Raw genomic sequence first — 14,051 nt, forward strand, 5'->3', positions numbered from 1 at the left:
CACTCCCCTCCCCCAAACCACAGCCCGAGCTCGCTCCTGCGCGCGCGCTCTCTCGGGCCCAAGTGAATAGTCCTCGCGCGAGCGGGACACTGTGGTGGATGCAATTCCCCTCGCCTCCAGCCGCGAGGAGCTCCCCGGCGCCTCAGGCAGCGTCTTCCTCCGAAGCAGCTGCACCTGCACCTGGGCAGCCTGGACCCTCGTGCCTTGTCCCCGGGACCTCGCGCGGGGGGCGCCCCGGGACACCCCCTGCGGGCCGGGTGGAGGAGGAAGAGGAGGAGGAGGAAGAAGACGTGGACAAGGACCCCCATCCTACCCAGAACACCTGCCTGCGCTGCCGCCACTTCTCTTTAAGGGAGAGGAGAAGAGAGCCGAGGAGAACCATGGGGGGCTGCGAAGTCCGGGAATTTCTTTTGCAATTTGGTTTCTTCTTGTCTCTGCTGACAGCATGGCCAGGCGACTGCAGTCACGTCTCCAACAACCAAGGTAAGGGACGGGGCGGAGGAGCGGGAGTGGGTGGGAGGAGGAGGGTGTTTGAAGAACCAGGGCACTGATTGCCTCCGGCAGGTAACTTTGTCCGGGGGTCAGCGTCTCCTGGCTCGCCACACGAGGGGGCTGAGGATGTCCCCTTACCACAGCGCCCTGTCTACACCGCCCGGGACGATGACCCCACGGGCCAGGATACCTTGTGCTTCTAAATGTCTTTAAATGGTAGCGTGAGCATATCAGCTGCATTTGCGTCCCACCGCTGTCGCCCGTGGGACCGCTCCCCGCTGCTCTGTCTCCACCGGAGGTCAGGCTCTGTGGCACAGACTTAATAGAGACTTCTCGCTCATCTCAGGGGAACGTGTGGTTCTCCCACATGCCTTCTTGAAAGGCAGGGTGCTCCCGCTGTGCCCCGTGACCAGTTATCAGCCCTTCCCCTCCCCTCCGGTGAGTCTGCCGCCCTCGCCCAGCCTCAGTCCCCAGGCTTCATCTACCATCCGGGCCACCGAAGTAGACTTATTCGAAATTCTTCCTAGACCAGATGCCCCAGATCTGTGTTGGGGTTTCATATTCTTGCGGGCGGGGAGTAGAAAAGCGTTTAGGGTGAATTTCCAAGTTGTGAATATCCTATTCATGAAGTCAAGTCACTGACAGATTTCTTGGAGGACTTTGTTTCGGTGGGTAAAGTGGTAAAGTGGAGGTGAACAATGTGTAAAAAGTGATGGAAAACCCTTAGAATATTTGAGCATTTTCCGTTTTTCTATTCATACAGCCTTCATGAAATATATCTCATTGTATTTTTGCTGTGAATAAAGATCTATAAGAATTACCACCTGCATATTCTAAGTCCTTTCAGACTAAGCATGAAACAACCATAAAAGTTTTCCAGCGTGTACCTGGCTAGATATTCTCTCATTCGTGCTCTAATGACCAACCGATGTGTCCCTTCAAGTATTGTGTGTGGTGGTCAGTTACAGTTATCATTTAACGTATAAGGCATATGTTTCAGAGTCTCGAAGTAATTTGCAGGTGTGAAAATGGAGGTCAGATGGCTTGAAAGTGTTCACTTTTTGTGTGTCACGGAAAAGGTTAAGGGAGAAAACAAACAACACAGCATTGTTTTTTTGTCATCAACATATATGGCCATTTTACTTAGAAATATTATTCAGACTCAGAATAAAATATAATTATTAAGTTCTCATTTATACAGTGATACTTTGGCATATTTTCCTAATTATTGCAGTTATTTTAAACTGACAGAATGCAATCACAAATGTGTAAGTGAATTTGGAAACCATACATAACCCTCATGACTTTGAAGATAGATCACATAATAGATACCAGTTACAGTGTCGTGTTTTGCTGTGGTGGTATATACCATCACACTACATCCTCATTTGTTTTCAAAGACTATTGGTATAAAATATTGAATAGATAGTTACTTCATTTCTGTGAAGATAGAAGATTGTTTAAAAAAAAAGTGTAACGATTACCCTTTTTTGGTATAAGGAGAGAAAACAATTTTTAATTGGAAAGTCAGACATTAATATTGTACTTTATAATAGTAAATAGGGATACTAGAGATGAATACTTTGAGAGTCGAGTGTACTAGAAGTTTATAACAGTTGTTCGCATGCAATAATTTCCCCAAACAACGTTTATTTATTTAAATACCTATGATACATCAGTAACTACCATAGGCCCTGGGGATACTAACATAAATAAAACAGGTATCTGCATCTACAAATGACCCTAAAGTGCCATTCTGCTAAAATGTGTCCTGTTAAAGCATGACCTTTCAGACATTCATAGTAAATTTAAAAGCATTGAGGTGTTATTTATTAACCTCTTCTAGTAATTTGTATTTGCATATCCATTTTAATGACTTTCTCATAGTATTTACAGAAGTTTGACCTAGAATATATGCCAAACATATGTAATTTATTTATTTTTATTAATTAGCTAAACTTAGTGAATGAGTATTATCCAATTTTCCCATCAGTTAAATAGAAGCATTAAAGATTGTCTACTTAAACTCTTAATTTGAATTTGTGTTGATACACTGATAGCACAGGTTGTGCATAAGAGTACAGTGGGCAAAATAGTATCTGAAGGTTAAATTGGATAAAATTTAGGTGACTTCTTCAAAAGAACATTATAAAGTATAGTCAGAATTTTTATCAGACAAAAATGATTATTTATAAAGTGATGCTTTTACAGTCTAAAGTCATAATGAATAGAAATTTTTCCTGATGAGATAACTTTCAAATATTGAAATCATCACACTAATGGTTAATAAAATGCTGTGTTTCTAAATGTTATTCTTAAAAGCGTTTTAGGGATATTTTCCTTATTTATAGTTTCATAATAGGTACAATAAATCAAAGCATGTTTTTAAACCTGGAAAACATGAGACATTATAGAATTATATGTACTCAACTTGGAAAGATTAATGTTAAATATAAATTTGATTTATTATACACATAAAAATAAACAGTAATATAATTCATATTTAGTTTTGAGAAGATAGTTTTAATTGTCCAATAATTTTCACTTTAAAGGCTAATGGAATGTTTTAATTTTGAAATTTGTTATTTTATAGAGGATAAAGTTACATTTATGTGTAACTTCTTCCTGATTAAAGATATTCACAAAGTAAAATTTTAATGTTATATATCTGTTTTACCAAATTATATGACATCTTTCATGGCTGAAAAGAATGGATTCACCTTTCGTACAACCCCCACCCCAATCCCCATTTTTCCGTTATAAGCAAGGTAAAATGATGATGATAATGACAAAAAAGTAAACTATCTCATTCTTTTAACATGGTGCTGACAGTAACTTGACTCTAGAAAGGATCTCTTCTCTTGTCTTTTAACTGTGTGAAGCTGACTGTAAAGATGAAATAAATCAATTTGACTCTCTCTTCCTATTAACCAAACCTCCTTGAATCGATCAGAAAGTCCAGGTGCTTCCTAGATCACTTCTTCTGATTGAATAAGTGGAAACATAAATTGTGTTTAAATCTCTCTCATAGTCCATTAATTTTCCCTGTATTTAAAACCACAGTATTAATTAAGTGTTGGTAATTTTTATTTTAAAAAGATTTTATCTTTTCAAGGAATATAGCCTCTCATTTCTGTACTAGACACTTACATGAATATAAAACACAGTGTTGCTTCATGTATAAGCTCACCATTTATCATATATCACAGTGCCCAGTAGACACCAGGGATCCATTTTTTCAAAGATTATTCTGCAGCAAATACAACTTTATAGCCTAAATGAGTTGATGCATATCTAAGGGTGTGGCCCATGCTTTTAAAAATAATCAATTGCATACTCAAATAATTCAATTAAGTCAAAATATGGTATGGGTAAATGAGTCTAGTGAACTTATTTTATTACCAATACTTTGTGAGTCGATTTTCCCCCCAGGCAATTCAATGACAAACAAAATAAACAAGCAAAACAATAGTGTGGTTGATTTCATTAAATTTATTAATTTGAGTGAATCAACTGCATAATCCACTGAGTTGTATGTAAATGCAAGTAAATATAAGCAGAAAAACATCTGTTTAACAAAATTCATGGCCGAAAATTAGTTTTATCCATAAGTTTTATTCACAAACTCTGAATATTGTTCTTATATTTATAGAAATGGAGACATTGAGGAAGTTTTTAAAGAATGTTCAAAAGTGAACATTAAAATACTGAAAATATTAAAAATTTTGTTAAATTAGGAACACTGGATTACTTAGAAAGAATGTTTCTGAAAGACCATTTAGAAGAAATTAGTTTTTGAGGATAAACTATGTATAGATGTAGGGGTTCCAGAAATTGTTATCAGATCACTTCTTGTTAGTCATAAGTATAAATACAACTTAGAATATAATTTTACTATACATTTACAATATAAAATAAGTAATTGTATAATTAATCATTATTGATTAGCATCCACAGTACAGAGATAAAATGTTTTCATGCAGCTCCAGCAGTGATCATCTAAGTGTTGTTTGTTCTGGTCCTGGGATACTACTATATCTAGAAAAAATTTTCTTGCACAGAAATTATACATAATCCTTAAGGAACTCTTCTTCAAACAAAAAATGACATAGATGAATATAGTTAAAGTTAATATAATATTCTTGAGTATAGCACTTCTATATGAATTTCCTCAGGGAAATGTATATATCTTTTGGTACAGGGTAAGTTAATGATTAAATTACATCCTTTTACTTCTTTGTTACTTTTACATCACAAAGTAAGTGTTAAAAAATATTAGAGTAGAAAGCCTTATGTTTGTTTCTTCACTAATCATTGCTACTATAAACGACTAGTATAAGTGACTTAAGTACAAAAGATACAAATTTCCCTCTACCAACCCTCTTTCCCTATCACCATTTCAGTAACTCTCTCTCTCTCTTTTCCTGTCCTACCTCTCACACACAACTGCTTCTGACTACATGCTTCATTTGTTCTAAATGGTGAAAGAATAGATCCCACTTCACGCTGTTCATCAACCAGGGCCCAACAGGAATAGAAATTTTTTCTTTGTACCCTTGACTCACCATCTTGGGATTACAAACATGCTGGAAATCAATATATATAGTTAAGTGATCAAAATAGGTTGACTTTGTCTAACATACATTGTCAATCATGTAACCAAACTAAGTTAATACAGGATCAAATTGCATACCTCTACAGAGTTCTATTCAACTTGTAATTTAATCAGACTGACATTTAAACAAACTGAAGATATCTTCTGTTCTTGCATTATTTTATTGAGTATTGTTTTCTGTAATCTAAAATTTAGATTATGGATTTAAAAGAAAAGATAAATAAGGCACGTGCTCTCATGGAATTTGGGTAAATAAATAAAACGTAAAGGTTGTAAGAATTATGTATGGCTGAAGCAACAAAGGCATTAAGAAATAACAAGGGAGATGTGCTATTTGAAATGGGACAGTTGGAAAGACTTTGAAGGTGACATTGAAACCTCATTCTCAGGAAAGAGAAAGAAGTCATTCTGCAGAGTAGGAAGAAGTGCATAACACGTAGTGGAAACTGCCTGAGCAAGGGTCTTGAAGAGAAATGAGCTTGACACACTTGAAAAACTGAGTCCGGGGTGACTGAAACTTACTTTGCAAGGAAGAGAGTTGCAGAAAGTGAGGTCTGAAAGATAGTCAGGAACCAGAGTCCTCAGAGTAGAATAAGATCCATGTTAAGAAGCTGAGTTTTTATATTATCCCAGGTAAAACATGAATCTATAGGGAGGTTTTGACCAACTGAGTAAAATGAACCAATTTACCTTTTAATAGCACCATGACTAGTGAAGGAAAGCTTAATTGGGAGATGATGAGTAGAATTGGGAGTCAGTTGCAGTTTTCCGGACGAGGTGTATGGTGGGCTGGCCTAGAGTGGTGGCAGTGGAGATGGAGAGAAGAAGATGGGTTTGAAATATGTTTTGTAAATAGAATTCATGGGAACATCTTGTCTTCATAGAGAAATACATGCAAGAAGCCCAGATAAATTTTTCATTATTCCCCATTAAAATTACCTTACTAAATATTGATAATTGTCAAGGGATGGGGCGGATGGAATAGAACAAAACTATGTAGCAAGGCTAAGATGTGTATTTTCCACTTTATTCAGTTCAAACAATAATTTAAAACATAATTTTAATAGAACAGTTTTGTTATTTCAAACCATTGTACATAAGGTAAACTCATTTGGATCAACAAATGCAATTTGATTCATTTCTGACATGGTAACTTTTTATATGTAGTGATTTTTTGTCAGTGGATGACTGCATAAGTATGTAGGGACATCTTCATTAGGCAGTATAGTAAGCCAACAGAGTCTAGGTTTTGGCTAATAAAGAGCAATATTTGAGGATTTGACATATGTACCAGTTTTATTCATCTCTGTTATGATCAAATTACTGTTATTGAAAACACAAATTCTAAGTGATCCTGGATATAGAATGATGTGTTTTCAGATCCTTTCAATTATACTTATCTCTCTATTTTGTTTAAATGAAGGAGTGTTCAGCAAGACCTAGGAAATGAGATTTCAGAGTATGTGATATTTTTGGGGATGGAGTGAGGGAAGAAACTGTTATACTTTTAAGTAAACAATAGTAAATTTTATGCAATTAAAAATTTTATCTGAGCAATTAATTATTATTTTGAGTTACCTGTTAATACTACTACATGAAAATAATTATTAAATATAGAGAACATAAAAATTCTTAACACTGTTATACACTATTTTTTAGAAAATTCATATTCTGGAGATACTTCATTTAAATGTTTCTAAATGTATTTAAATATATATCCAAATGCAATAAATCTTACATTTTACTTTAGTGCTTTAAAATGTTCTAGAAAATACTATTCATATAGTTATTTCCTTTAAATAAACTGTATAACTTCTTATAGGCTATACAGTTTCAGTTTTCAATTATAAATTCTCTAAAACAAAATGATTAATTATTTAAGCAGATATTTATTGCCTGCTATATGGCTAGGCAGTGTATTTGCCATACATGAAGGTTCAAAGAGAACTTTTTTTCGCAGAATATATGATCCAGTAAAGAGTTTACAGTCTGTTTCCAGATCTGATAGGAAGAATTTCTGTTTCCTCAAAATCAAATTCAATGAAGTATAAAAGCTTTAAAAACATATTTGTTATATGACAGTGTTTACCAATTAGCCCAAATAATAAAGATTTATGTACCGTTTATTTAAAAATATCTATTATTTTATTACATTTTTTTTAAAGTTAAGATAATAAGTCACTCAGCAACCACGGATTTAATACCAGGCGTTATGCTAAGTATTGAGGTTACACAAAGATTATCTTCACATTCTGTGGTCTTGAATCTCAGTTTGCATACTGGCATTTTATATTTTGAGTGATCGATGTTTATTTTTCAATTACTTGATGGTTTCTATAAGATGAAGAATTTTGTAGTAAATGATGTTGCATGGGAGAAAGGGAAGAGAGTAAAGAATTACTGTGTACCGTTTGTGTTTTATTTGTAAATTGCTTCACAAGACTCTTCTGATGTTAGTTGTATGATTTGACAGATATTCTACTTAATTACATAAAAATGTATAAATATGCATTTTTACAAACATGTTCATATGTACAAAAGATAAATATTTCACACATTTAATGACTTACCATGGACTGATGTGTGAGTTGAGCTTTTGTTCAAAATATGTTAGACTGGCATTTTTTATATATTTTGATGTGCTTGTTTTTCGTGGGTTAGTTACTAAAAAGTGTAATTCATGTTGAAGATGCTAAGTTTCCTATTTCAAATAGTAGCAATTGTATGTTTTAACTGAGCTTTGTGAGAATTGGGATGAAAGTGTGTATTTTCACTCCAGGTCCTGAAAAGTATATTGAGCTAGTTTCCCAGGATTCTGAGTCCTCCAGCTTTTGGCCTGTTTGGTGACCTGTGCTTGATAGGTGTAATGGACAACTCATTGTGCTTCCTACTATTTCACTTTGTAACTTAAGTGTAAAAGGCATACTGTTTGATCAGAGGAAATATGAAACAACATTGCCTTACAAAATGGATGTTAAGGAGATAGAAATATTTAGTCTATTATTTTACTCTTGTAATGTTAGGTATCTTTTAGATATCTGGATAAAAAGTAAGATACTTTTATATATAATTTAAAAGGAGATTTTAAATACTTTTTATGTAATTTATTATGTTAATTCACTAATCACAGTAAATTATATGTTCTCTCAGGTGACTGTACTATAATATGATACTTGTATTTTGAGCTACACGAGTGTTGCAAAGGGAAGCACATTCTTCGTACGTAGAGTATAACATCTAGAAATAGTAAAAGCACTTACTTTTAATATTTACAAAGATCCATAACTTTTTAGAAGTATGGAAACTTGCCTACTTGTGGTAATTATATTTAGATACATTAAGGCAAGTTAATAAAGATAAATGTTGTGTACTAGGAAATAAAAAAATTGCATTAATATATATTCTAAGTAAAAATTATCTAAGAATAATTGATGTGATTGACCCCGAATTTGAGTGGAATTAGTCTTGGTAGCACCCTAATTTTTGTTGTTAAAGAGAGATATATTGTTCCATATGTTTCTATAAAATGACACTAATATTGCAAAACATAATTGAAATTAAATGAGTAAATAGAGAATTTAAGTATGTAGAGGCCAATAAATCAGTTATTCTGAGAACTGATATCTCACACAACTAAAATTGATTTTTAAATACAATGCATAAGGTAAGTAGCTATAAACATACCAACGATTAAAGAAAAAGAGAGTGAGGAGAAAAGCTGATTCATGGCTCTGTTGTTTAAATGATACTATTCATTAAGGATTCTCTCTGGCTGTATATATTGAACCATACTCTGGCCTAGGTCCCTTGATATTATTCTAATATCAATTCATTGATGACAAACAATTTTAGCCAAAACTTTTTTTTAATATTAAAAATCTCTTCTTTCTCTTGAGTTAAAATGTACTTAAATAATATTTATCTCGTGAAGGCAAGTGAAAATAATTAGTAGTTGCCATGAAGTGTGATAAGAAATAGTCGAGCATCAGATTCCATTGTACAAAGTCATAAAAGAATTTTATCAACTTTTAAAATAAAATGAAATCTATGTATTGGTCCACTTGTTAGCAATCAGCATAATACCTCATCAAAAAATAAAGTCTGGAATATCTTGAAAAATTGTAGAATACTAGAACATTTAATGAGAGAAGTTCATTGTCACCTAGGCTATTTTATATGTTAAATTTAATGATGGAACAATCAGACATCTTCATTTTTATCTGAAAAAGAAACAGAACAACTTTGGAAGTATATGCTGTTGGTGTAGCACATTTCTTTACATGGTTAGAAAAGAAGTAGAAATTAGCATGCTCCAATTTTATTGTTATTTTTACAATGCCATAGTAGAGCAAAAAGGTACTTATAGTATGATAACTTATTATCTTATTGTGCTATGGTATAATAACTTCATTTTATAGGTTAGAAAAAAATGTAGTTCACCTAGGTTATTAAAATAACAGCTTGCTAGTTTGTTTAATAAAAATTACACATGTAAGAACCTTTATAATATTCACTACTTTACGACCAGCAATCTGTTTATTTTGTTTATTTTCTTAGATTTTTCAAGAACCCTATTAACCAGAAATGTGGAATTAAATGTAGTAATTTATTTTAATGTTAGTAATCTAAAGTTTTAATAGGTTTATTAAAGCTAAATGGTATATATATATTTTAAATGCTACCAAACCTTAAAATCAGATAAAATTTTAAACATATTTCTGTTTTAAATTTATCAAATACTTCTTCATTGCAATATATCAGTAGTTATCTTTGGGTTTTTAAAATTTATTTATTTTAGTTTTTTTTTTCCTTTTATGTAAATATTTAGGTTCTTAATCTCATAGGTTTTATATATAATATACTTTTCTTAGAATTCTCAAACTAGTTCGACAATAAGCAAATATTCATTCAATTTTTAAATGAAATATTTTGACACCTGTTATGTTTGATGTGTTGAGAAACAGGAGACACAAAGGCGGACCACTGCCCCAACTTGTGAGAGCTTACAGTTTAGCTAATGAGGTCAGTAAATATTTAAACAATTTTTAAATATCAAAGTTAACATGTATTCAGCTGTACAGTTGGTGAATTACCATCTACAAACTGTTGTTTAGAGAAATGAAAAGTACTGTTCTCAAGGATCTAGGAACTAATATACAGAGACGTTGAGAGTAAATATTCATTCAGTATATTGGTCATGACCATATGTTAGCCATGATTTGTGTGACTCCTTAAAATGAAATAAGATCTGCCAGCTCCCTCGCCCCTGCCCTCCCACAGAGGACAGTGTGATAAAATTGAAGAGGTATAGCTGAAATTAAAATACAATATAAGATGGATAAAATGAAGAGAAATGATATAAACTTTACATACAAATAAGCTTGAGAACTTGAGAAGCTTGAGTTACACATGGGAAATGAAAATGAATCTCACATTTATCAGGATTTATCATCATGCATATATGAAAATAATTAGAGAATTAAGATGAATGACTCCTCCAGAGACCTCCATTTTTAAGTAACTGAATTAGTTTTTATGCGTTTAAAGATTAAAACTTCTGCATTTAAGGATAAAATATTAATATCCAAGTGAATGTTTTAGATTGAGCATAGAACTTTCAAGTAAGTGATGTGACTTGGCTTTTTTTTTATAAAAGCTTTATCTTACTCTTTAAAAATGTTTTATTTAGTGATGAGAGCATTCTTTAAAATATAACAACACAAAATCTAAATTTTACTAGATTCTGTATGCCTTTGTTTATTGATTATTTTACCTTTAGATGAACATAAAATTGACAATACATGTATGGTTATGATATATCCAATTTAGAATATTTCTTCAAATACCTGTAGTTACTTGTCATCCCCTATCATGTTAAATGTTTTTATTGTAATTCTCTCTTTGCTAACTGTATTAAATATTTGTTTTTAGCAGTATTGCAGAACTTTGGAATTGCTTGTATTCTTTAATATTTATCTTTAGAAATTAGGTAAATTGCTGTTTGGTAGAGCCTGTATTTTTATATTTGAGAAGCACATAGAATTAGAAATTGCTGCCAGAACTTGGTGTTTCTAAACAGAGAAAAATCAATAGCAGATTACCCATGATTAGCTGTTGACATTTAGATTTGTACTTTTAGAATGTCAAAAAGCAGTGAAAACTATCAATCTAGTTTCTGTATTATAATTATACTCCTATTTTTAAATTAAACATTTTATGACCCTTCTTCCCATATATGTGATATAGCCTTTTGGAAATAATTAATTATAATAATTAAAGATATGTTGATAAAAATGATGACTTTTAATAATTATTTAAAAAATTAGAGGTCTACTGATAACGCTAGTAGATTATTCCTCATTTTGAATACATCTAGGTTTTTTGGTTATAATTACAGCACTCTAGTGCAGGCATCATTTTTAAATTATGAAAATAAGTATTTTTATAAGGTTAGAGTAACATATTTCTCCTATAATCTTTATACAGTATCTAGCATGTGGTTATTTATTGCTGTCATAAAAGTTATTTTAATTCTGTGCCAGATTATATATCATAAGTCTTTGATGTGTTTTCTCTGATAGTAGATTATTTACTTAGGCTGTCAGAATCCGACTCATAACCAGACTTTACTGAATTGAACGTATTTCCAAAGTCTTCATACCTTAATTCTAAAATATTTTAGATAGACCGTAATACACACATAAGACACTTGTGATATAGATCCCATTTTTTCAAATGCATCTCTAGTTTGGTTGGAAATTCCACTCTAGATGTGGCACTGGAATATAAGAGACTTAAATGGTACCTGTAAAAAAAAAACCACCAGTTTCATTTTTAGTATTTTAGTCAATGATCCATTTACTCTCCAAGTCCAAGATTATCCTGTTCAGTGCAGTTGCTTTCAACTTCTGGTTTAAAATATGAACTTGCTCTATTCCAGTGCAAAGATAGCGAATATTTTATGTGCATTGGCTATTTTCCGTGTCTTTCCATTAGCTGTTCTTAAATTTGAATGATTATAGTTTATGCTTTTATGTGTTAAGTTCTTTATATAGTCCTTATATATCTCATGTTATTTCCAACTATTTTTCCCAAGCTGTCTTTTAATTATGTTTATTACAGTTTCAAAAACAAAATGGGCTTCAGCCCTCAAGTTTTTTCACTTTTCCTTCTGAGATTTGCTTCTGAAGACTCATGCACACATTGGTCAGTAGGCGATTGTGAAATAAAATATCCATTTACCAATCACTGAATAAGTACTTCATATACTAGTGATAAGCTCCCTGACAAGAGGTTAGTTGTACAATTACAACTAATGTAACTTATTCCTAAATGGGGTTCCTTATCTTCCAATTTAAATCAGCCTGAATCCAGTCACCTAATATACATATGAAGAAGAGTGTTTGACACCTGCCTGGGTGTAGGTGGATGCCAGAGGGTGGGGAAGGTAAACTCAGGCTTAGGAGGAGCATTTACATGAATGGAAGCTGACACAAAAGCATGGGCATCTGGCTTTACTGCATGTGTGCCCTGATCTTAAAGCCTCACACACATATGTAGTCTTCTCATTTGTCCAGCTCTGAGAAAGTTTTTCTTGGGTGGGAAAAGCTGGAAAGCAGTTGAAAGAAAGTTGAGAATTTGAGTAAGAACTGGGATGACTCTCCATGTGAAAGCAAAGAAGTTTTCTTTTCCAGTCCTCATTCCTTAACATTGAATATTTTTGGAGTTTATGATTTTTATGGAACAATATGTATTAGTCTTTTTTGTTAATTTTTTGAGTTAAAAGATATGTAGAGAACACTTGCCTATCCTATTTGACTTCATTTTCTAGATATGTTATGGCTTCAGGTTAATATATCATGCCTCAGAGGATGTTATGATGGCAAGTATTTCTTTTGAAGATATAAAGTGTGCCGGAAAGCAATTATACAGAATAGTGAAAACTGTTCATATACTTGGATCAATTAATTCCACTTTTATGAATTTAAATTCAAGGGAAATGACAAGGAAAAGGCAGGCCAAGAATTCTATACAAGGATTTTTCATCTCAGCCTTATTTATGAAATGGGAGAATTGGAATCAAAATAAATGTCCCAAAATAGGAAAATATTTTCACAGAGATAACTTTATTTATTTGAAAAAAGACTCTTCAACAAGGGCATGTGCATCAACAGGAGTCCCAGATTCCTTTGCATGAATTAAATGGGTAGACTTGTTGGGCTGCTAAGAGAGAACATAAGAGAGATGACAGGAGAATAAGGAAAGAAGGCTTGCAAGAACAGTCTAATGGAGATTCAGGGGTTACTTTAGAGTGGCTAAGAAGACAGTTAAAAATTCATGATTATTGTTCTATTTTGGGTTGTCTTTGTGGCTAGGATGTTTACTCTGTCTTCCCCCCAACATCTTTACTTTGAAAATTTTGCCAATCTGTTATACTCTGGAAAAATAAGAATATAGAAGAGAGTAATAAAAATTCTCTGAGAAAAGAAAATCAGTTGCCCCCATCCCTGCGAAAAGAAAGAAAGAAACAAAAAACAAAAACAAAAAAACACAAAAAACAAAACAAAAAAAACCCTCCTAAATATACCAGAGTTTAGTTAAGTGGGGTTCTACTGAACTTTTGCCCTATCCGTTTAGGCTGTTCAAAACAGCAGCTGGGCTAGGAATTTTATTCCCTTCTGATACTAAAATGAGTTCCTAGTCCCTTCGGAGGAGATAACATGGACCTATTTAACGTGACGGTATTCCCACAGAATTTACAAAGAGCAAAGGAATGAAAGAAAACGAAAAAAAAGCTACCTATGTGTCCACGATGTGTGCTCTTTCTCTTATCAGGAAACTCAAGTCAAGAGTTTGAGAGGTGGTGTTTAGGGATACAAAAGAAATCTTAAAGGTAACCTTAAGGATATGGAATCCACTTTCATATGCTTTAGACACACCCAGC

At 33.1% G+C, this 14,051-nt stretch overlaps 1 protein-coding gene across 2 annotated transcripts in view; it reads left to right on the top strand.

The window, feature by feature from the left end:
- The first annotated feature begins 61 nt into the window (after positions 1 to 61).
- Positions 62 to 14,051, top strand: part of LOC105532500 (ephrin type-A receptor 6-like) — a 467,689-nt gene continuing 453,699 nt past the window's right edge. For both annotated transcript variants that reach the window (XM_011970678.1, XM_011970679.1), the window contains exon 1: positions 62 to 483. In XM_011970678.1, coding sequence (XP_011826068.1) covers positions 99 to 483 — 385 coding nt within the window. In that variant the 5' untranslated portion in view covers positions 62 to 98. The remainder of the gene's footprint in view (positions 484 to 14,051) is intronic.

The sequence above is a fragment of the Mandrillus leucophaeus genome, unplaced genomic scaffold (assembly GCF_000951045.1).
Source record: "Mandrillus leucophaeus isolate KB7577 unplaced genomic scaffold, Mleu.le_1.0 Scaffold963, whole genome shotgun sequence".
In the NCBI taxonomy this organism is placed as follows: Eukaryota; Metazoa; Chordata; class Mammalia; order Primates; family Cercopithecidae; genus Mandrillus; species Mandrillus leucophaeus.